Below are 25,212 nucleotides of genomic sequence, written 5' to 3'. Positions count from 1 at the left end.
CTGCCTATTTCAGCAGATAAAAATAGCTCAACACTAGTTTCCAAATGCCAAAGCATTTTGATTTTTTCAATTGGAATTAAATTGCTTCACTAGCAGAAACACTTTCAATTTTTGATGTTCTACCGTTTACAGAACAAGATAATTAGATTTACCACTTATCATGTTAAATGCTTTGACAATCAACCAATTAGTGTGATGCTATTCAGGGCCCAGGTAACTATGAAAAAAAGCATTTGCTATTTATGCGTCAATTTCGAACTTTTGCTGGCAATCGTAACTGGCCATAATGGATTTTATATTAGTGAATTTTCTCCTTGATTGTAAGCTCGTTATAGCCAAACTTTTTTCATAATTCAATGTGATTACATAATATATAGCTGTGCTGTACCGAAAGGAACTTACTTCACTCGCATTATGGCTATAAACAGGCATAAAAGCAATTTAGTTTATGTAAATTTTAGTGTTGCTGAACAACGTATAAACTTGCACGATAACAGAATAAACTGCTGTGCATTAAGCACCCAGGTTCTACATGTACAGTAACATAATTAGTGCAACTTGTGCAAATGAAATTATTTATAAAAGACTTGTTTCAGATAGTTCATAAATAGAAACCGCTAAACGACTGTTATTGCTCGATAAAAGCGTGGGCTATGTGCGACAAACACAATAACGGGATATAAAAAAATTATTTACTCCATTCATAGTTGAAATTAATCAAAAACATTAATCAGCATCAATTTACGAAAACTAATTAATTTAAAAAAAAAATGTAGTGGAGATCAACACGTATGCCTTGTTGGACCTTGTTAAATGTAAATGTCTCTGCTGTCACACACATAAACAAGGTAACAGCCATAAAGCTGACATTCATAAAGCTGACATCCATAAATCGTATCAACCCTTCCCTTGGGTAGCAAAAAGGTAGAATTTACACAAAAAAAAGATCGGACCAGAAATGACATCAATGGTATCGCCGTTAACGTAATAAACGATGTAATTGAAAAGGTATTCATCGAAACGAAAACGTTATAGTAAGACATTGGTAGTCAAACGGATACTTCCTGTAGCAGTGGAGCCGATTTCTCTTTATTGGAGAAAACGTCGACGCCAGTGTTCTGTAGTTTTAGTAAGTTTAACAACGTCTGAAAAGATAATAATTTATTCTGGATCTGACTCAAGATAGGAAGGGAATGACGGTGAAAAATATTCGAAAAATACTGATCGGACTTCCACGTTACGAGTTCACTGAGAACAACGTTACAGTAAATGGGTCATTTGCACATTGCATCACAAGCATTTACAACTTCATCATTTCAATTTCTCAAAGCTAATAAAGACAAAGCCCTCATTACCCTAACACGCCCTATGTCTATCGTCAGACTCATATCTACCCACACAGCATAAACCCCAACTGTAAAGCTGTAAATTTCAGATCGTTGACGCCATGAATATAATAGAGATATTCGTGGAATAATTTTGTCGACATTGGCACGCTTCTATTCTGAAATTCCGTAACTCATGCGTTGGCATTCACCCGAAATTCGTATGACGCAAAGAACATCTTTCACTTATGTATGTTGTCGAGACAACAGTGGCAACAATATCCTTTTTAATGTTTGTTATAGATTTAAGTCTATCTCGTTTGTAGGCAATGTTTGAAATTGGATTGCAATTGAGCTTTGCCTAGAATTTGTTTTTTTTTATTGTGACTTGTGCTGTACATATCGAATGGTACAGCGTGGGAGTATACACGTTCCGGTTGCTGGGGGGCTGAAATTTCCTTTTATCTTTGTAATTTCCATGATGAACTCATAATATGTTGGAAACAATGGAACAATCAGTGAATGGAATAGCAGATCCCACACAGCACAAAAATACAACAAATTAAAGAGTGAGATGCCTAAGTCAACATATCATTTCCCGTGCAATTTCTGTTATTAATTTTTGATGGACCTATACGGTTTTGAATAGACATGGTAGTGAATATGAACTTATTTAGAAGTAGGTCTTAGTCAGTAGAAACACACTGTCAAAGAAAAGTTGAACATCGCACCTGTAGAGGGTAAATTTGCCTCCAGGCAATCTACAATAGTTCTATACAAAAACTACAGCTTTGAGCGAGAGATTTTCAACTCTTCTTTGTCAGTACACAATGTACAGACCCATTTGTGCTGAATAGAGTACACAGTGTTGCGGTTCACCGATCAATATAATTACAAACCACAAGCACCAAGCAATCAGAATTCAATTATATGTTAAATAAATGTGATAATAGCTGAGTAACACCACAATAATGTGAAATTATTTCCTTGTACAGCTCCTGTATCAATTTTCCTCCAATTTAGCTGCGAATAAGCCTCTTGTATCAAGACACACTAAGCACTTTTGTAACTGAAACCATGACAATAACAAAATATGAAGCCACTTGACAACTCATACCGCAGAAGAAGAAAAAAAGCAGAAGAATTGCACAATAAAATTTAATTCCAATCTGCTAGACAACGAAAACATTTCTGGAATGGCATTCAACACAATTTGCCTGTCGTCTTGGTTCACATTTGAGAGCGCTTTTATAGAAATATCACAACTACACATCGGTGAAGTCTTGTGACTTTGCTTGTGTGCCCATTAGAAACAACACGAATTTCATACGCTTTTTCGACGTAGCTTTTATATAACTGATTTGTGTTATATACGATTCTACCCAGCATAAAAGTCAAGGAAGATAGAGTGCTTTATACGGAGATACATTGTGAAAAGTTCATTAAAATGGTAAAAAAATAATTTTTTGTAGGCTTTTAAAGGACAAAAAAAAAACTTTTGAGTTGACATTTTGCTAACGATGAAGATGTCAGAAATATAATTTTGTTTCAGAAAAAACCCCACGAATAATTGGTATAGATATAATGATGCGTTGGAGTTAATCCATGAGATAATGCTTATACTGTGAACAGTCGCACAGCTTACGAATGAAAATGTCATTAGGAAAAAAAATTAAAATATTTTGCCGTGGTTACCGTCCGCCACCCTTAAATCGAACTAAAAGAAAGTGAGAGCGAAGATTCAACTTAAAAAGTAATATTAAAATTACGAAATGATTCGACCGTCTTATAGGGGTGTAATCGTTTTCAGGCGTGTCTCCCCAGAAAAAACTTAAATCTTCCTTTCCATTGCTCTAACGATTAAGAGGGATACTTCTGAAAAACAGAAGACCGAAATCGGACGCATTTTCTATTGGAATTTTTTTATATGTGCCCAATAAGGTATTCGACCCCAGAAGCCAAAACCAATTTCAAAAAAATTCTTCGAAGCTTGTGTGGCTAGTGTGAGGCGATCAAAAACCGAAAACATGTACTTTTCTTACAAAAATTTCTCCAGTTAGACGAGCCGTACAGGGTGTGGGGTGTCATTAGAAAGGTAATTGCATGTATTTTCGGGGCAAATATTGGGTTTAAAATTCATCCAAACTGAGATATGTGCAGTTGAAGTTTTCAACCGAAAATAGACTGAAAACTTCCACCTTTCTTACAAAAATTTCTCGAGTCACACGAAACGCACATGGTCGTGTGGGGTGTCATTTGAAAGGTAATTGCATGTACTTTCAGAAGAAGTAGAGCTTACGGAAGTTTGGCAGCATTTACGATGAATTATGTGAAGTTGAAATGTTTAAGTGCTTATGCTTATATTGCACAGTAGATGCTACCAAATTTCCGTAAGCTCTACTTCTCCCGAAAGTACATGCAATTACCTACACCACTAGTCAGAGACCCTTCATACATTTGACTGCGGCGAAGGTGTTTTGAAGGGTGAGTCATAGCAGGAGGAATGCTTGTTCTGTCAGTTAACGTTAGAAAGACTCTAACGTCTAACGAAGGCACGACTAGTCGGCTTACATTGTGGAGAAGTTAAATTGATGTCAAATGATAAATTGGTATTTTAACATTCAACAAAGGAACTGTCTGCATGACAAGTGGAAATGTCTAAAATTTGAACAGCACATTCTCTTTTGTTAGTTTACCGCGATGTTGCCCTCTGAGGGACATATAAAATTGCTATGACTATGTCAATTCGTAACATTACACCATAAATCCTGTAATACAAAGTCAAATTGGCTTTTACATCATTTTGCAAACAGAGAAGTTAGTTAAGTACTTGAAGTATTCGCATATGCTCCAGTAAACCATAATGTGATTTACATGAGACACCTACGTAACTTAAGAAATAAGACGAAACACGAGGACGTAATAAAATATCGATAAAAATATAAACCAGACATATAGTCAGTACGTCAGTAGTATACTCAATGAAAGTACATATAAAAGTGGTAAGGCTGCGGAAATATCTTTACCAATTTCCAGTGTCCTACCCATAACGATGTATATTAGTTAAAAAAAAGAAAAATAATATTTTAGCGAGTAAGTGAACGTCAAACTAAATGCCTAAGTCAGATGAAAGTAAATGACAATTTATTTTGACAATGTGCCCATCGAGTTTTTCCTAAGCAGGAATTCTTAATTAGCAATCATGAATTTCTAGTTTTTACCGAATAATAATAAATTTCCGACAATCTTATACAGAAGTCGGAACATGGAGGCAAAACATGTACCGAAAAATTAATGTACGTCACGTAACTTTCAGCTGGATTTATTTCAAAATTATTTTGTCCCAAATGTGTGGGAGTATTACTGAGAAAATGTTTTAATGGGAAATGTGTGTTGCTGGTATTTTTCGTTATAATAACCCTATTTCACTGATCTGCATGTTTTTAGACCCGTACGAAGTACTGGGGTCTTATGCGTTTACGCATACATCCGTAACACGTCGAATTGGACTCCCTGAGTAAGGGGAAACCTATTGTGGTTGTCTAGAGATGCCAAATCAGTGAAAAAAAAATGTCCGTCTGTCCGTCTGTCCGTCTGCACGATAACTTGAGTAAAACGCATCCGATTTCGAAATTTTTTTTTTCCCGTTTGGTAATGTCAAAGCTGTGGCCCAATAATTGCTTTAAGGTTTTTCGAAGATATCTCCGGACATTCAAACGTTACACTTGTAACTGATACGTCAAATAAAAGGTTTTTACAATACCGATCGACAAAAAAAAGTTTATGGAAATCGGATGACCGACTCGTGAGTTAGACACCTTGGTGTGAAACAGGCACAGGGCGGCAAGCAGTTTTTGCTTGTAGGTCGGCCACATTTCAACATATTTCGTCTGTTTTAGCTTTATTAGATAGGTATTGACCGTACCAATCGGGGAAAAAAAAGTTTTTGAAATTATGTTCTCCGGAGCGTGAGCTAGGTCTCTTGGAGTGAGCTCTTATCTGGCTACTCGGCCGTACAGTGAACGTGGAGTATTTTGTCAATATCTCGAGTAAATTTTGACCGAATTTCATGAATTTTTTTTTGTTTGAAAGGTATTAACGAATGTAAAGCGTTGGTAAAATTTCCGGTCTCCTAACAAAATGGCTGCCGGTCGCCATATTGGATTTTAATAAAAGTGATATATATTGGGAAAAATGGTACTTAGAGTGTTTCTGTTAACATGGAAATAATTTGTTATGTGTGTGGGGTGTTTCAGGCATTCCATATATGGACATCTATATATATCTATATTCACCTATATTGAGCTATATACAGGCATATAGAGCTATATAATAGCATATTCATCTGTGAAATGTTTATTTATAGTGAAATATAGTTAAATATAGCGGTATATAGCTGTTTAAATAGGAATTTATGAAAGTTGACTTCGAACGGGGCTGTCTATATTGCCTCCGGCAATTTATTTGTATATGCTAACAAGGCAAAGAAAGATAATGTAAGTGATTTTAAAGGGCGAATAGCTTTTCAGAAGAGAATGAAGTAAAAGAAATGAAGAGTTTCACAGTAAAGGCTTTTAATACGAATAGGTGTTTCGTACGGGTCGGCGTTAGCTATGTTTTAAGGGTGTAATCCCTATAGATTTCGTCATGAGGTATGTTAGGGATAGCGAAGTCTGCTGCTTAGGTTTTGAGAAGTCAATTAGATGTGATCGACGAATCAATTGGTGCATAAATATCAAGGATAATCGGATGAAGTGCCTGCGGCTCCAAAGTTAATCTAAATAAAAAATCTCCGACTAATCATATCTTTGGAACCTTTTTTTTTCTTTATTTACCTCAAACAAATAAGAAAAAGAAAAAGCAGACAGAAAATAGTTGTTAAAAAGTCCATAAGCTTTCGTCGATCCATTTCCATGAAATTAGATACGCAAAACAAATATTTTTGAGTTCTTTCCATCTCATTTCCATAACAGTTTACATTCAAAACATTTCCTTGTACAACACACAATCCTAATTCCGTATGCTGAGTCTTGCTACCGATACATATATATACAAATTGTACACCTAGACCTAGTCAACATAACCGAAAAAAATATATCTCGCTGCTGGAAACCAGAAACTGTAACTAAGAGAAACTTTAGTCTGTCCCTAAGTTATTCCGTTCATACAACATGTAACCGATAAGTCAGCAAGCTTTCATGAAACTGTATACATTGGGATAATAAAACCGTTGTTTGGTGGAGCACATATATGCACACATGGAAAGATTTATGTTATTTTGTGCGAAGAACATTTATTTTCGGTTGAACTATAAACCTTACAGGCCTGATAAAAACAAAATCAATAAAATAGTGCGATACGGTGTGGGAATGAATCGACAACTTTTACCAAGACAAAAATATTTAAACAAAATGGGAAACTTTTGTTATATACTTCTATATGGCACGATTGATCCGTCTAACAGGGTGAACTATATGAGGTCATTCAATAATGACATCCGTTCCGTACATTTGGGGTAGTGGGGGTAGTATTTTAGATATAATAAATATGGGGACTTCGGGATATAAGGGGTATAAAAGTTGGAAAAAAAATTCCGTACGCCATTATTGACCAAATACCTACGTTTGAAGAACAATACCGATTACTATCTGGATATTTTCGTTTCTATCGCAGTTGAATATTCTTTAGTCTCTATCGATTAATCAATTACAGAAAGTTCAAGGTAGCATAAAAAAAGCCATTTTTTTGGCATACAATGAAGAGAAAAATCCCTCCACTCACAATAGTAAAAATCTTTTGCATATTTTCGAAACGAACTGTACACGGAAAGCCTTGAATAAATTTTCTTTATAAAAGTTATACAATTGAGCATGAATTGCTTTGAACGAAAAAAAAGGAATTCATTTATTTACCGTTTTGTACAGTGTACACCGTGTACAGTGTTAGCTTCACAGTTTGGAGAACAAACTGCATCCCGGTGTACAGTACACAATAATTCGATCTATGCTACAACGACTGAAAAACACGAGCTATCAGGTACGGTAACTTTCATCAAAGTGAATGGTCCGAGACCCAGTTATTCGTGGAAATATCTCACCGAAATCACAGTCATTATTTTACAGTTGACATACTGTATATCAAGGCTAGGGAGGTAACTCAGACCGAAATTTTATGAGATACCCGGAAACACTGCTTACGATTTTACACACCATATCGTCACGGCGACAGTAAATCATCACAAGAGGTGAATTTTTGTATCAAAATCCCCATATTATCGTCAAGGTGGTGCGTCACCAACGTATTAACGTGACCTCACCAAAAGTATCCAGCCTTGAGTGTATATCAGACATGCGTACTATGATACGTCAAATATCGATGGAAATCGCAGACTAGGCAGACCCAAGACATGATGGTAACATAATGACTAGTGAACGATTTCAAATAGCCCTAGGAGTAAGTGATTGGATGGACGCAGAGCCTATTTTTGGAAATTCTTTCGGAAATTTTTTACAAAATTTCCAAAAAATTGCCAAAAATTTAAAAAAAACTGCGAACGTCCAAAAACCTAATTTTTCCACCATTTCGAAAGGTTTTGGCAACTCCTGAACTCAGCCTTTCGTTTTAGCTGAATCTCAATCATTTTGTTTGATTCTTGACACTATCAGCTTTTGAATGAAGTCGAGCAGGATCAATTTGAAAGAATAGAGCGTCAATTATCAAACAAAATCATTGAGAGCTGGCTAAAACACAAGGCTGAGATCAGGAGTTGCCAAAACCGTTCGAAATTATGGAAAAATTCAGTTTTTGGACGTTCGCAGTTCTTGGAAATTTTTAGCCACTTTTTAGAAATTTTGGAAAAAATAAAAAAAAAATCTAAAAATAGGCCCTGGGATGGAGTACCTTTGCACGGAATAGGTCAAAACCCTTCAATGGTTGTGTAGTGTTGGCTTAAGTGAGTAAGTCGAGCCGTTATAGTTAGCGGTATTTTGTGTGATGAGTATCGTATCACGAATGAGCTATGATCTATTATCTTGCATTAGGATAAGTAAAGATAGTAAGGGCTCACGTCCTCGAATACTTTACACTCATTTGGATACTAAATATCAAAGTATTACTCTTGTAGACGCTATAGTAAACACTTTATATTAAAGTCCGTTAGATGTATGTCGCAAGCCTTCTAACAAATTTCTTCAGAGGCGAGAGGTAGGTATGGAGATGTTGAATATTTAGATTAAACGTAAAAAGTCAGAATTGTTTGCATGTTCATCTATTGCCAAACGACCGATAACGTAAAGTTCAACTTAAATGCATTGCAATCACAGTCTCACTGGAAGCTAAGTGAATATAGCACATTAATGAAGTGAACATTAATGCGTGATAAAGCAACAACAATCCAACACACTTAGGAGATAAAATACTTATTGTTTTCAAATAAATTAAAAACTTAACTGAAAAATAACGGTCACGGTTATATCCTCTCCAGCAGAAAATTCACACATAAATTTATTTCTTAAATATTTAACAACTGTGGTTATAGTCTTATCTAATCAGTTGAACTTTTTTTTTGTCGTCATCCCGTCACTTTATTTATTGTTTCGTATTGTTGTGTCGTGCATATGTACGTAAATATCACACATATGTTACTTGGGGCACATTAAATACAAGTTAAGATCTGGTGTAACCCATCAACAAAAACGAAATATTAAATTGCGTTATAATGAATGTTTGATAAATATTCGGTCGTAGTTTGAACATGTTACACCATGGAAAGTCGCCACGATAATGCGTTTAGTGTGGAGGAATTACAAGACGTAATGTTGCCGAGATCAGTTTTATTGTTGGAACGCCACTTGAGAAAATCGACACAATGTCTGGCTCCTAAATGTCTGCACAACTTTCGCCTTCAACTAATGCGCCGTAGCCATAAAAAAATTATTTCTTGGGGTAGTCTTTCTATTACAATAAAATGTTAACTTTGGCGACGTACTGATGCCCATCATACCATTTTTCGTATGCCTAAAACACTGTGATTTATGAACCATTGGAACCGTCAGATAGATAATGATGTAGGTCACTTACAAAAATCGGAAAATTTCTGTCTCGTTATACACAGCTCTAATTGTAAACGGACATATGAATATTTCACATTTTTTAATCACCACAAATCCCACCGAAGACTAACTATCTACCTAATTCCAGTTCACAAATCCAATTAACAATTGTTTAAGTCGGAGATTTATGCCAGATCCGCTTGTTACTAATATTGTGATACATTTTTGTTTGATTTACAGTATACGGAGATAAAACTCGGTTCTTTTAATCCATCTACCAACGACGTCAACACACAAAAAACCTGAGTATATAACCCGATGCGAGTATTAAGTTTTCCAGGTTTCTATTTTATACATATTCCGATTGAACTTTCTCGACTCGCAGTGAAAGGATAATAATTGATCGGATTCGTCCTACACATTTTACCCTTAACATACACACATGACAACACTTTATGTTCTGGTGTGGCATTTACTTTCCTTTCATTTAATATATGTTTATCCACTCTGCCCACTCTGCGGCTATTTCGGCGTCGAGAGCGAAGTAGGGAAGCTATTCATTCGGAATCGAAATCAGGTCTGTCATGTTTACAAATAGTTATGAATTTACGATTCGAATGAATAAAATGGGATTTTTTTCGGGGAGGGCTATTTTACTGTGTTAGCGAAGAAGCAATTTCATGTTTTAGCCGAGTCGATATGATTTTCGACTTGGTGCAAGATAATGCCTCACTGTTGTGTGCGTACAGTTGATGTGGGCGGATTTTATCTTTTCGCATGAGAACTGAATGGCAGTCTTTTCCAGATGTATGTATGGCATTGTGTATTTAAGAATGGACTGTTTATTTGCGGTGTATAAATTGTATACTGCGTGTGTGGATACGTTTTCTGATTAAATTTTCTTTTTACATTCATTCACAAAAAGTTCGCGGCAAATCAGTGGTGTGTCCTGATGTTTTATCACTTTCTCGGTTGAACATAAAGGGACGTTGACTTTCGGATAACAAAACAATCAGACTTTTCTCGTGTTCAAAGCGTGCTATCGCGGGAAGGTTACTACAATGTAGAGAATGTAGTGACATAGTGAATAAATATTGGCTATTTTGGGTAGACAGACATTTACGTTAAATGTAACAAAAATAAGTAAGAATAGGAGTGAACCATATGGACTGAACAAACAGGGTTAAACAAGATAGTCTGTCAGGCAATGATGATAATAGACAACCAACACAATTTGCCAACTAGAAATCCACCTAAAATGCAAACATGGGAGTCATATAGAGTTATCCAATGTCTATACGTGCACATCGATTTTCCATCGCCTCACCCTCGTCTCGAGAGATTTGTTGTAGAATTTTATGCATCGAAACTTTTTTAATTATGCACTTAACTTAATCGTTGAAACTTATCCAACGCCGTAACATTTATTTATTTGTCACTGTGACACACCACCGTAATAATAAACAAGCCGTCAGTCGGAGTGTTTGCTGCCACTGAACCCCGTACGACCCGTAAACCCATTTCGTCCTACTGCAGCCCTACTGTTAGAATTGATTTCGATTCAATGTTTAGAAGACAAATTGTATATAGAGATGGCCAGGCCATAACAGTCGTTTCACAATATGTGAAATTATCGCAGACGGTTCAATCATATTCGGGCAGATTTTACAGACGGCTGTCATCTGTTATCGATAACTACAACAATAATAAACGACAAGCTCTGTCTAACTAGGTCCCACCTTTTGGGCGGGTCAGGTCCCTTGACTGACCATTTTTTCAATATATTTTTGATCAATTTCATTGTTGAACTTCCGAAACATCACTGATACAAATACCTACATTTAATGTATCGATTACTCTATACATGACAACAAAATTTGACAGAAAAAGTTCTTCAAATAAACCTTCGAACGTAAGACCGAATGATCTTTGAGTTCTCATTTTTCTTATAAATTTGCAGCAAGATTTTCAATCAACCACAAATCGTAAAAAAAATGAGACTCGTGTGAATTACGGCCCTCGCTCCGCTCTGGCCGCAAACTTCCCACTCGTATGAGCTATCTATTATTCTGTTTGATTGCCATTTTGTCAAATTTAATCAGAGTAGATGCGAAGTTTTACGAATGTGGAACGATGAGAGGACTCTTTCACTTTGGTAAAAAATAAAAAACGCGATAGATGTTCTTCTCTTACAGTTTTGTACAAAAAAGGAAGTCCCCCGGTACTTACTAAATTTACAAAACCTTCAATCGTGAATAAAATTTGGATGGTAATAAACGACCGATAAATTAATTTATTTTTTTTTGTCGTTTCTTCACTTTTGTCGATTTTTTTCGTCGATTCAGAAAGCGACAAAAGTGAAGAATTGACGAAACGTCTCTAAGTTACATTTCGTAGAAGGATGAATTCCCTAGGAACGAACAAAACGCCTTCTCATTACATTTCGTTGAAGGATGGAGTCCCTAGGAACGAACAGAACGCCTTTGCATTACATTTCGTAGAAGGATGAATTCCCTAGGAGCGAACAGAACGCCTTCTCATTACATTTCGTTGAAGGATGGAGTCCCTAGGAACGAACCGCCATTGCTTTATATTTCCAAAATCGACAAAGTGTGAAGGAAAGCCTTTTTTTACTGATTTACTGAAGAGGTGCCAGCGACATGTACCACATTTCTATCGGTAATTTATTATTTTTTATCGGTAAAATTGAATGAGTTGTAAAATATTTTGTTTGATTGTTGGAATAATGAATTTAAAAAAAATAATTTTTAGAAATTAGTTGAGAATGACTTAAGTTACATTGCCTACAAAGAAAGATGGTTACATTTAACATAAAAATTTCCTACACTTTTCAATCATAGTGTGCTCATTTGATAGCAGGCATTTTTCTGCCGTAAGACATTGAGTAAAAAACATCTTTCTTTGGTATAGTAGACGCATTAAATTTGTTAGTCAACTATCAAATTTGATAGTCAACTATCAATTTTGATAGTCAACTATCAATTTTGATAGTCAACTATCAATTTTGATAGTCAACTATCAATTTTGATAGTCAACTATCAAATTTGATAGTCAACTATCAATTTTGATAGTCAACTATCAATTTTGATAGTCAACTATCAAATTTGATAGTCAACTATCAAATTTGATAGTCAACTATCAAAATTTGATAGTCAACTATCAAAATTTGATAGTCAACTATCAAGTTGTTAGTCAACTATCAAGTTGTTAGTCAACTATCAAATTTGATAGTCAACTATCAAGTTGTTAGTCAACTATCAAATTTGATAGTCAACTATCAAGTTGTTAGTCAACTATCAAATTTGATAGTCAACTATCAAGTTGTTAGTCAACTATCAAATTTGATAGTCAACTATCAAATTGTTACTCAACTATCAAGTTGTTAGTCAACTATCAAATTTGATAGTCAACAATCAACTATCAATTTTGATAGTCAACTATCAAATTTGATAGTCAACTATCAATTTTGATAGTCAACTATCAAATTTGATAGTCAACTATCAAGTTGTTAGTCAACTATCAAATTTGATAGTCAACTATCAAGTTGTTAGTCAACTATCAAATTTGATAGTCAACTATCAAGTTGTTAGTCAACTATCAAATTTGATAGTCAACTATCAAGTTGTTAGTCAACTATCAAGTTGTTAGTCAACTATCAAATTTGATAGTCAACTATCAAGTTGTTAGTCAACTATCAAATTTGATAGTCAACTATCAAGTTGTTAGTCAACTATCAAATTTGATAGTCAACTATCAAGTTGTTAGTCAACTATCAAATTTGATAGTCAACTATCAAATTTGATAGTCAACTATCAAATTGTTACTCAACTATCAAGTTGTTAGTCAACTATCAAATTTGATAGTCAACATCAGATTTGTTAGCAGTTCACTAACAAGAGATGTTTACCGGTTAGAGGCTGGGCATGTACTGACGAAATTTTTCTTTTTACTTGTTTCATGCACATTATCGAAAACATACTTATACGATTTACACACACTACGCAACCAAATCAAATTTCATCAAAGTAATCTTTTTCGATAGAGGCTATAATCAACAGTGTAAAATCCTGTTTTTCCTGGATAGCTTCCAGATCCTTCGTCCCACATTGCCCATCTTCGAACTTAGCCTCGAGATTTTAATTCCACATATTTAAAAAAAAGATTCATCCAAATAGCTTGAGAATTACTCAAGTTATCGTGCCTTCAACGATTTTTTGTCACCCACATTTAACGTTTTTCATACCATTTCATACATTTTCAATCATAGTGAACTTTTTTGTCACCCACATATTTCGGTATTTTCTGGTGTAAGACCCTGACTTTCAGTCAAGGGAATAAGGTCTCATATAGGAAAAAGTATGTCAAAGCCAGTGCAGTAAAGATTTCTGAAATCGATGTCTGAAATCGATCTCTGAAAATCTTCGATCAAATGAAATAATAGATAAGATAGTAAAACTGTCAATATGCCTGCCGTCTGTGACAGGTTCAGAATTGATTCGATTACTCTGATGCGTTACGAAGCAAAATGCTTTCGAATCAAAGACATGCTAATTTTATGAGAGAGTGAAAGCTCTCTTAAATGGATTCAATGACGCAGAAGATTTTACCGGTGGTAGAAAAAGTATTCGAATAATTAAATAGTGCTCTTCGAAAGATTTCCAGCACGAGGCGTCAGTGAGTTCTGAAATCTAATTGTGATGTTTATGTCGAAGTGTAGACTTTTCTAGTATCATTGCAATGAGAAGACTGTCGAAGTACGAAATTCGGCCTTTTAGCATTTGGGTGGTCTCGTCTGGACACCACAAACTTTAGTGCTGCGGGGCAGCATTTTTTTCTTTAATTGTTCAGTTAATATTGCATGAAACTAAGTAACTTCATTCCGTATGCATAAACTTAAGTATGTCTTCAATGTATTTGAAGGAATATGTAATTAGTAACTTGATTAGTAGACATTTGATAAGAAGTAGAAATATAATTTTAAAAAACGAGTGAACTATCTAAACTGTATCAGTGGTTTTACTTGTACCCAATACCGTTGCGATTTCTGACTTTACATATAAATAGGTAGAATTTAGTCGCACCTTCAACACGTCGACCAAAGGCAATCAAAAGGTAGGCACAACACTCATCGTCGATTTCTTCATAAATGTGTGATTCAAATTACTTTGATTTTTTTTTAAATATTACCAGAAAACGTGACAATGAAGGCGTTCGCCCAAACACGTTTGTGGTTCATCATTATTGCCGTGTTCGTTCTGGCTATTTCTACAGATGCTAAACGCATATGTCGTTGCACGAATTTGACATACAGCAGCAAGCAATCGCATCGAGCTACTGATAAATGTGGAAAGGACGGAAAGCACTACTGTTACTCCTACTATTTTAAACCGGAGTGTGAAATATCTTCCGATGAGGCGCTTGAAGCGTTCAGTAAATGTTGCATAGCATTCAACAAAGCGAAGGTTGGAAAAGGTAGGTGTCAAGAAATTTGAATAGATGAGCCGTTGAAAATTGAGACAATTACACTGGGACCTTTGGTATGTCTTGTTTTATGAAGTTGGGAATAAATTTTGACTGTGTGCAGTGCAACGGAGAACTATATTATATTTTTCAATGTACAACAGATGGGAATGACCCGGTTTGACCGAGGAAACACCATTCAAAAACCTTATTTTAGTCACTGGAACTTTGGTAACTGTATTTTCGACATGTGTAGAGGGTGTATGTCCAAGGCGAAAGAAAAGTATACGACGACCATCCTTTACGAAAAACAGTTACCGATGCAAATTGCTAAAAAAAAGACGGCTGAGTGTGCTTTTGTCAGCGGTGGTTACATTGTAATTTAATATTAAACTTTCGCATATGACAAGCAGAAAAGCATTTGTGCATGACATGTAAGACCCAGTTTTCCGGTTACAAAATTGCTAAAATTGACTAAAATTGCTGCGATTACGATCAAAGTTCTTCAAAAATAACAAAAGTCTCTTAATTTTGACGTTTGTTAAAGTAGTGTTCATGCTAGAAGCAGTGCTATGCATCAATATAATATTCACTCATCATTCGCTTAACATATTCGGTAACACTATCAAGAGAATTTACATTAAAATATAAAGTGGTGACAAACGTTGCTTCGCTTGTGGGCCCTATGCTATTTTTCAGATATTTTTCAATCATTTTCCGCGAAGTGTATACTAGCCTGACTAGCCTTCAGCATACAACGAGCGAATTTGTTCTATGTGATCTATCAAAAACAGTCTAAATCTCTTCAGATTTGGCCGACATATATGGAAAAACTGATTGGCCTCTGTACCTGGTTCACATCAAAGGCTTAACTCACGAATTGGTCATCCAATTTCCATAAACTTTTACTTTGAATTCCACATGTTACAAACGGCATAGCATTTCTATAAGCCTCAGTATAGAAAGCCTTCCTACGAGGCTAAAAACAGAACGGAAAAAAACTGTAATTAAATTGTTCTACGAAATGTAGTAGTACTAGCCATGAAAGTAGCAACAATTTCTTCTGATGTCGAAAACAAGTTGTAGCACCGCAAATAAAGAGTTATGTTACAAACACATTACTCGGTTTAGCTGTCTGTGGGTAGTTCTATAATAAAATTGAGAACCGGTACATTCCACATTTCTATTCTATCTACAAATTTTCATTAGATTTTAAATTCGTTTACGATAAAAAAATGTGTTTGTTTATTTGCTCGATAAACCCATAATAATTTACAGAATGGAATCGAATGATTTCGTGGTGATAACACGTCACATTTTATATACGCAATTGTACTCTCTTTGATGTCTGAGCAAAATAATATACCGTCACGGTAAAATTAAACCACAGAGACGGTCTGTGCAAGGTTTCCAATTGGAATTTTTGTTGTCCTCATCATAATATGTACGGGTTACAAAGAGGTGGGTCGAAATTTCAACAATAGTACATTGCGTAGCTGCTTGTAAAGTGGTTGTGAGAGGCGTGAAGGCTACGGAACGAGCCGAAGGAGAGTGAATTATTCATAAAATACAAGACAAAACAATAATGTTCAAGCAATTACGCAAGGTATTTTACATGATAGCTGGTGGTAGTACATTTTCATTGTCACAGTCAGTGATGTAAAGTTCACTTTGCCGCTCGCTAGCATGTATAGTACATTACTTAACAATGGGACAAATGATGGAAATGGTACATCTTGTGTGAAATTTGCCGATCGAGGCGTAGCCGAGTTCGGTAAACACACAAGAAATACCATTTCCATCTTTTGCCCCATTGCCAAGTAATCTACTATGGAGGTAATAAGGCATTTCCCTCCATTGGGAAATGTCGTCACCACATTCATAAATTAAAATAGCGTAAATTGCATGAGGAGCAAAACTACCTCGGGCTGACGCCCTCAAAATTAGGCTCTAGATACAAGAAAACTCTAATTTTCACCTTTTAATCATAGTTATGTAATAGTATTTTTCCTAACTATTGATAAAAACATGAAAAGTAGAGTTTTCGTGTGAACTCTGTTGATCCGGTCAATAAACACACAAAAACGAGACTTTTCATTTTATCCCGAGCTATGTAATTGATTTTACATGCTTAGGGCTTCGAAAGAAGTGCTTGAAACATGAAAAGTGGTGTCTTCGACGCATGTAGCATGTAAAGGACTATTAAATACAGACGAGCTGTAGTAGCTTCCTTCACCTCCAATTTCGAGTCCACTATTAGAAAATACGACATTCACTGGTATGCAACATTTATCACATAACCCTGAGAACCGTGAGGCCTTTGAGGACAGTAATTTACATGCATGTCTTGGACAATTTATTGTCGGCAATTCGATTGTGCCTAAGAGTGTCTAAAATGAACCGTTCAAAGCAGATACGCTTGTACATAACTTTACATACTAAGGGACGAAAACCAGAGAAAAAATTGGAAAATTTCGTGAACTAAAGTGTTTTTTCACAACAGTCATTTTCTCACCACGGTGGGGCTGAACAACTTTATTTTGCGAAGGTTGTGAACATGGGACATTTTTATTGAAAATGATGGAGGGATACACTATAAATAATTTGCAAGCGAAATTAAAATCCTTACCAGGGATACCATATAAAATCTCCATTAATTAACTCTCTCAGACACATGAGATACAGAAACCAATCTAATGGAGTTTTAAGAATCCAAGTGACGGTATATGAATGAAAGAAGCTTCTAACATTCATTTCAGACCCAACACACAACCATTTAGCCAAACGAAATTCAATTTGAGAAGATTAAAGGAGATTAAAGAATAAAGACTAAAGTTGTTCAGCCTCACCTTGTCACTTCAGCTGAAACTTCTGGACCTTTTGCTGTGAAAAACGTTGTGTTGACCTCGGGAAAAAGTTGGAAATTTTATTGTCTCACCACCCTCAAAATAAAATTTAAACTTTTTTGTTTTCTTATTTTCTCGTCTCCTTGTAAATTAAGTTGTGAACGTACCTGACTTGGACGGTTGTTTTGAGTCAATTTCGCAACAAGTGAAATTGCATAATCTATCAATCATGCAACACAGACACGCAAAAAACTATTTGCGATGTGTGATGAATGAAGCCTTTCACACTCGTCAAAAAATCACTTTCCCTTTCCCCTTTAATAACTATAAATTGCACATTGCATGATTGTCGATAACATATTGCCTGTACAGGTTATTTACTTCACTCATTCAATTTTTCCAATTATTTTTATTTTCGTCATAGTTCTCAATTCACTGAACGAAAACGGTGGCTAAATAATAAGGTCACAGTTCCCATTTGAAGAACGGAAGAAAATTGCTTCAAAAGAAACGTGTGCAATGATTTTGACTTTAATTTTTATTTTATCGATCTGTACAATCAACGAATTGAAACTTGGAGAAACAAAACAAAAAAAAGTACCTGAGATATGCAAAGAAATAACCACAAACACAAGATAACAATTTCAAGAGTATTAGCGAAAAAAAGTGACCTTGGAAATAGGCGTCGTATGAATATATATTGAATGAAAAAGACCAAAGGAAAAAAATGTTACGTAAACCGTTCTTTCATTTCATTCACTTAAAGAGCACTCGATCCACAAATATACTGCTACTAAAAATAAAGCACTCAACTCACCCCCAACAACGTAAAAAAAATCGAAATTTTAATTTATCTCACACACATCGTTGGTCTGCTGGTGTTTTTTTTTCTCGGGTAGGACAAGTCTCGTCCCCGTCTCATGTTCATTGATAAATTTTAATAGACTGTAATTATATTATCGTAGGATGATGACGATGAAGACTGACTTCTAATTAAACACAAGACAATAACAATTTCGCAAAGTAATTTTCTCGTTGGTAGCAAAAAATAAAAAAATTTATGAGAACACAATTTGCTGTGGTAAGACAGACACAAGGACATACACTGTGTAAATAATGCGCTTTTCATTCTAATCATCTTATAGACAGTTGTTTGGCATTGTTTTGTGATTTTTAGCGATTTTTTTTTATCAAAAAAATAATTCGTTTGAGTGTGAGTGATAAGACGATTTCGATTTTCCCATTGTTGTGCTATAAGTAAATTACATTTCGGGACAATGACAATGGAAATTGAAACAATTTTCTTGAAATTAATCCGATTTGTGTAAAGAACACGAAAAGAATGATTTGTTTCATGGAGACCCTGTAAGCACCATAACATAAAGTTTTTTTTTTGTTTGAAAGAGGCAGTTACGAGTTATGTCAGTGGGCATTTTGTGCAAACCATTTGGAAAATTTCACTTTTCAATACTTACGTTAGACTAATCCAGTAAGTCTTTGCACACAATCTATTCGGAACACTTAAACGCACCTTTTTTCCGTATTTTTCAAAAATTTATTGAATTATTACACGGGTAAATCGAAACAAATTACACGACACGATCAGACGGTGACATTACGCGTATCCGCCATTTAAAAATTTTGTACTTTTGACTGAGGATTCAGTGGTGTACAGTTCAGAGGTGCAGATATTTCTGCAAATTGTACCAGATTTTTCCAGTTTGTTATTTCTCGATTTTTGCGAAAAATCCAGTAACGAATCGATTCTAATTAGAATCTTTTGATAATTAATCCATTCCTACGATGTTACAATGGTGTATGAGTAAAGTAGAGACCAACGGAGCCAACAAACGAAGAGTGGAAAGGAAAACTTTAACAGTTATTTCGTTGATCTACTCCAATCTTCATTTGATAAACTAATTTTTACGCATGCCTGGCACAACGAATCGATTTTTGTAATAACGAGATTCCCCAAGTGAAAATGAATGAATTTTTTAGATGATTTTGTTGAATGAAAACTCCATTAATTGTCTCGTCTTCATAAACATTTTATTCGTAGAAACATTGGTAAGGACTAAATAGCAACTGTGAATGATTCACTGACACCCTATTTAAGTCAGTTATTCATTAGAAATCAGCTTTTCCAGAGCTGCTGTTAAACCATTGCCAAACGATTGAACATATCGTTCACTTACACTGTTTAACAGTGCGTATGGAGTCTCATAGGTCACGGCTGTATTGTCATTTGATCCAATGGTGTCATACAACTGACCGACAATTTGAAATCCTTCCGTAGATATTCGAATACAAAATGTTGCTTCTTCCAGTGTGGTTAGGTTGAGGAAAATTTCGGTTTTGCTGGATTGCAATTTCGACGATATTTGAATGTGCTTCACATGATTTTCAACGTCTTTTATAATTGCTGCCGCTTCGTCCTGCCATTCCAGAAGTGGTTCGGGTGAGTCGGAAGCTGTATCAAAATGCGGTAGATTGGATGACATGGTTTAAAAGGATTGCACAGCGATCACTTGAATAAATAGACGTATTCGTCTACGAATACATGGTTCAGTCACTACAATTTTGTAATATTTTACAAACGATGCAAATATATTTCTTTCAGATTGTCTCTACACAGCTGATTTTATTGTTAAACATTACTGCTTGACATATGTTTTGACATTTTGCGGTACTACAACGTAACAGTCAGTGTTGACAGATAAGTTCAATTTAGCCTCAACAAAGTGTCTTCTGTCGAGTTTTCTGTTTTAGGGACAGGGACCCAATGAATGTACAAACCAGGTATGGTTTATCAATACAAGCCGGAGGAAATAACAATTTCATATAAACAAACTCACCTCTCAATGATTTTTATTGAAAGGTGAGTTTGTTTATATGAAATCGCTATTTCCCCCGCTCCATACAAATTTTGACATTAGACCATACCTTGTGTATACAGTGTTTAATGAGAGCGATTTTTGACCACTTTGTTTAAACTGGTCTCGGTGTCACACGTCAAATTGAGAGAAATCACATACAAATTTAAACTCGGCTCAACTATCAATTTCTTTTTTCATTGATGAATATTTGACAGCTGACCCCGAGACCAATTAAATTTAACTGGTTTTCGCTCTCCTTAAACACTGTATACATTCACTAAAGAGTTAAGAGTTGGTAAATTATATTCCAATAGCTAATTGTCGGTGTTTACCAACGTGATTTTTTATTTTACAAATATTTTGGAGTACTTTACCGTTATTTGTCTCAATTTCGACCAATATCGAGAAAATATAACGGTAATTCTATTATTTATAATGGTATCCCCATAAAATAACGCTTTCATTATGTCGTATTCTTATATGAAAAACGAAGTTGTATACAATAGTTGAAATAACTTAGAACCAAAGACATTTTGATAAACTGTGAAATTGATGTTTGGGTACTTGGGTCATTAATATGGACATTATCCGTGCATCTGTTGTTCAGGCAACTTTACACAATCACTGGACCCTCGTTTGTAATGATCGTCCGTATGTTATACTTTCACTATTCTCCGTTAAAGTCTTTCAAACACAGTAATGCATCTGACGGTTCATCTCATGTCTCATGCCAACATACCTCAGCGTTCAACTTGTTCCCATCATTTTTTTGATAGCACTGCGTGCAATACAACAAACTGTCAACCCATCCAATGTGAATCTGTATCATCTGTGTGTTAGGTGTAGTGTATTTACGCAAAACCAAAACGCCGATTGCAGACTTTATTTCTGAAAAGCAGTGGTTTTTCGAAACAAATAGCAAAAATGACGGCTTTTGAAGGTAATGCACGTAAAGACCTTCTCAAAATGTTGGTAAAATTTGTTCCAAAAATTTTCTCTAGAATTTGGTGTCCTGCCTGAAATTGCAAAGGCTGTCGATGAAATGGAATGGACGTAAGTCTTTTAATTTCTTGCAATACAACTTCGCCGAACCTCATTTTCCCATAACATTTCCATAGACTTCCTACCGACGTGCAAGCAGAAGCTATTCCATTAATTCTAGGCGGTGGTGATGTGTTGATGGCTGCTGAAACCGGCAGTGGAAAGACTGTAATTTATCTCTAAAACACTAGAAACTTAGTGATTCAATCTTAAATTATGATCTTCAGGGAGCATTCTGTTTACCGATTCTTCAAATTGTGTGGGAAACACTCAAAGATTTGGCAGATGGTAAGGGAGCAAAAGGTGCCGTGTCGGCGGCAATACCTTCGTGGACAATGTCATTTTTCGACCGTGGCAATGCATTAGCTGTCACGCCTGATGGTCTGAGATGCCAGTCCCGGGAATTTAAAGAGTGGCATGGATGTCGCAGTACTACTGGTGTAAAAGGTTGAATTGAATTAAAATGCATTCTTCAGCTAGTCATATTAACGTATCTTGCGCTTACCAGGCACAGGAAAGTACTACTTTGAGGCTATCGTTACTGACGAGGGTCTCTGCCGTGTCGGTTGGTCCACTGACCAGGCCAATCTTGACTTAGGTACAGATAAGTTCAGTTTCGGTTTCGGCGGAACTGGTAGAAAGTCGCACAACAAGCAATTCGATCCGTACGGTGAGGAGTTCGGAATGCATGATGTTATCGGATGCTGCCTTGATCTCCAGAATTATGAAGTTCGATTCACGAAAAATGACAAAGATCTGGGCGTTGCATTTTCCATACCGAATAATCTACGAAACTCAACGTTCTATCCGGCGGTTGTGCTAAAAAACGCCGAGATGCAATTCAACTTTGGTGCCACCGAATTCAAACATAAAATTCCGAATGGGTATGTGGCTGTGTCGAAAGTCGACCCGAAGAATGTCGTTCAAAATCCTCGTGCTTCGAATTCGGGAAGTGGACAAGACTTTGTACCGAAGCCGAATGCACCGCAAGCCATTATCATTGAACCATCTCGTGAATTGGCCGAGCAGACGCTCAATCAAATCGTTAAATTTAAGAAATTTTTGAAAGATCCTCTGGTCCGAGAACTACTTATAATTGGAGGTGTTAATGTTCGTGATCAGTTGTCAGTTTTGCAGCAAGGTGTCGACATTCTGGTAGGAGATCGCCAACAAGAGATCTGTTCTGAGTGTAACTAAAAATTATACTTTCAGGTGGCTACGCCAGGTCGATTGGACGATTTGATAGGTGGTGGACAGGTTTCACTGACTCACTGTCGATTCTTTGTATTGGATGAAGCCGATGGTCTTCTAAGTGCTGGTTACTTGAACATGATCGAAAATTTGCATAAGCAAATTCCCAAAATAACCGTTGATGGACGTCGACTGCAAATGATCGTTTGCAGTGCCACATTACATTCGTTCGATGTGAAAAAGATGGCAGAGAAATTGATGCATTTTCCCACTTGGGTTGATTTGAAAGGCGAGGATGCTGTTCCAGGTAAATCTTTTTAAATTACAATGTCATCCGCTCCGCGCTTACTTTCAATCGTCCATCGTTTACTCAAGAAACGGTTCATCACGTTGTCACCATGGTCGATCCACAAAAGGACTTATCGTGGCACAACATGAAGCGACACATCCAAACTGATGGAGTGCACAACAATGATAATGTTCGGCCTGGCAACAATACGGCAGAAACATTTTCCGAGGCAGTTAAAATGCTCAAGGCGGAATACTTGATCCAAGCCATAGAAGAGCATAAAATGGATCGGGCGCTTCTGTTTTGCCGTACGAAAGTGGATTGTGACAATTTGGAGAATTATTTGAAACAGGTTGGCGGTCAGAAATATTCTTGTGTGTGTTTGCATGGTGACCGGAATCCCAAAGAACGGAAAGCAAATTTGGAATCGTTCAAGGCGTCTAAGGTCAAATTTTTGATTTGCACCGATGTTGCAGCCAGAGGTCTGGATATTTCGGGTCTACCGTTCGGTTAGTTTATTAAGGAATCCGAATTTGTATTTAAATCTCACTAATCCGTTGCCGTATTACAGTCGTCAACTTTACCCTTCCCGATGAAAAATCCAATTACGTCCATCGAATCGGTCGTGTTGGACGTGCTGAACGAATGGGTCTTGCTATTAGTCTTGTCGCTACGGTTCCCGAAAAGGTTCGTCCATTTCTCTCAAAAATTTTCATTGATTTCCACTCCTCCTGCATTCTGATTGTCCTACAATCACTTCGCTTTCTAGGTATGGTATCATGGACAATGGTGCAATTCCCGTGGCAAAAACTGCTGGAATACAAACCTAACAGATGTGAAAGGATGTTGCATGTGGTACAACGAAAAGAATGTAAGACAACCGAACCTCTATAATCATTGCTTTAACTAACCGAGACCAAATTTCGTTTAGTATTTGGCTGATATAGAAGATCATCTGAATATAACCATTCAGCAAGTGGACAAAAACATGAAGGTGCCACTGAACGAGTTTGATGGCAAAGTGAGTTTTGCTCGGCCTTAGTGCACTTGATCTATTTTCCTGCTCTCCAATCTAACAATAATTATCTGATTCTAGGTGGTCTACGGTGAAAAACTTCAAAATTCCGGCACTGGCTACAAGGACCACGTAGCGCAGATGACCAGCGTTTTGTCACGTCTCTCTGATTTGGAGTCGAAGGCTCAGACGATGTTCTTGAAGAGATTTCTGTAGATGATAAACTGTGTAATGATTGCAATTGGGATGATTTTTCAATGAAATAAACAAAATCGATAAATTATGCGACCAATTAGGTTTTAGTTGTGACCTTAACCTTGCCATTCGAATTGGCCCCTTTGTGGGAGGAGTATGATGTCGAAATCGGTTGTTACAGTGGAACGCGCTGCTAGGATTCCCCTTTGTGATTTAAATGCTGGTGAGTGAAACTTCTGTCCATTAGCTCTCCCGGAAGATAATATTGTGAATTATTTCATTAAATTCCACTAAATTTGATGAATTTTCTTTAGCAAAATTTGGTCAAAATTATTAAATTTAGTGAAATTTGGCAAAAAGTAAAATATTAGGCGTTGATTGATTTCTCTTCTATTTCTAATTGACTATTAAGTTGTGAGAGATAGTAATAATTAACAACTATTGCTACTGGCCAACATTTAAAGAACAAATCAGGGACTACCAAAATTGTCTAGAATACAGTCAACGAACCCATAAATTATCAATCAGTAAATTTTTGGTCCATTAAAAGTGACTTGGGCAAGTAGAATTATACATTACACATTACAACGACAACAGTTGAAAACGGAATTCAATTTTCCAATGGAAACGAAAAGTAAGTTCTTTTAAATTGTCGTTGGTTCCTTGCTGGGTTCTTAAGGTGGGAAATATTTGAAGAAATTATTCGAAAAAGTGACTATCTTCAATGGTGCGAAAGACGAATAAGTTTTATTACATCGACTCACATAGAATGGTATCAAAGAGTTTGATTATGACCCAACGACAGACAACCTATATATCTTTGTGTTTTCACAGAAGATGGTATTCATTGAAATGATAACAGATGGCGCTGCGTCGGCTCGGCAGAAGCAACGCTACCTGTT

General features: G+C 36.1%; 3 protein-coding genes across 8 annotated transcripts in view; 1 reads left to right on the top strand and 2 right to left on the bottom strand.

Moving 5' to 3' along the window:
• The window catches only part of LOC119072193 (endophilin-A), a 40,118-nt gene extending 20,767 nt beyond the window's left edge, over positions 1–19,351 (bottom strand). For 3 of the 6 annotated variants that reach the window (XM_037177360.1, XM_037177362.1, XM_037177361.1), the window contains exon 1: positions 19,179–19,341. The gene's annotated coding sequence lies outside the window, so the exon portion shown is untranslated. Of the gene's footprint in view, positions 1–8,774; positions 9,019–19,178 lie in introns of those variants that run through there. The other 3 variants (XM_037177363.1, XM_037177358.1, XM_037177359.1) reach the window with 3 other exon arrangements.
• A 371-nt stretch (positions 19,352–19,722) lies between these two features.
• On the bottom strand, positions 19,723–20,379 carry LOC119072197 (GSK3-beta interaction protein). The gene has a single exon (XM_037177367.1). The coding sequence runs from the start codon at positions 20,202–20,204 to the stop codon at positions 19,824–19,826; it is 381 nt and encodes a 126-aa protein (XP_037033262.1). The 5' UTR covers positions 20,205–20,379; the 3' UTR covers positions 19,723–19,823.
• Positions 20,380–21,343: 964 nt separating this feature from the next.
• LOC119072189 (ATP-dependent RNA helicase Ddx1) lies at positions 21,344–24,407 on the top strand. The gene is made up of 11 exons (XM_037177348.1): positions 21,344–21,519; positions 21,581–21,632; positions 21,698–21,788; positions 21,848–22,067; positions 22,129–22,775; positions 22,833–23,118; positions 23,187–23,609; positions 23,672–23,787; positions 23,870–23,971; positions 24,032–24,121; positions 24,197–24,407. The coding sequence occupies exons 1-11, from the start codon at positions 21,504–21,506 to the stop codon at positions 24,329–24,331; spliced, it is 2,178 nt and encodes a 725-aa protein (XP_037033243.1). The 5' UTR covers positions 21,344–21,503; the 3' UTR covers positions 24,332–24,407.
• The last annotated feature ends 805 nt before the right edge of the window (positions 24,408–25,212 follow it).

This window comes from Bradysia coprophila, assembly GCF_014529535.1.
Source record: "Bradysia coprophila strain Holo2 chromosome IV unlocalized genomic scaffold, BU_Bcop_v1 contig_81, whole genome shotgun sequence".
In the NCBI taxonomy this organism is placed as follows: Eukaryota; Metazoa; Arthropoda; class Insecta; order Diptera; family Sciaridae; genus Bradysia; species Bradysia coprophila.
Note: the sequence above shows the minus strand (reverse complement) of the source record. Positions and strands in the feature narration are given on the sequence as shown.

Excerpts from the sequence above, each read along its gene's own strand:
- LOC119072197 (XM_037177367.1), bottom strand. The coding sequence starts at position 20,204 with ATGTCATCCAATCTACCGCATTTTGATACAGCTTCCGACTCACCCGAA.
- LOC119072189 (XM_037177348.1), top strand. Across the intron at positions 21,633-21,697 it reads GTCGATGAAATGGAATGGAC|ACTTCCTACCGACGTGCAAG; the intron begins GTAAGTCTTTTA and ends ACATTTCCATAG. Across the intron at positions 23,788-23,869 it reads TCGCTACGGTTCCCGAAAAG|GTATGGTATCATGGACAATG; the intron begins GTTCGTCCATTT and ends TTCGCTTTCTAG.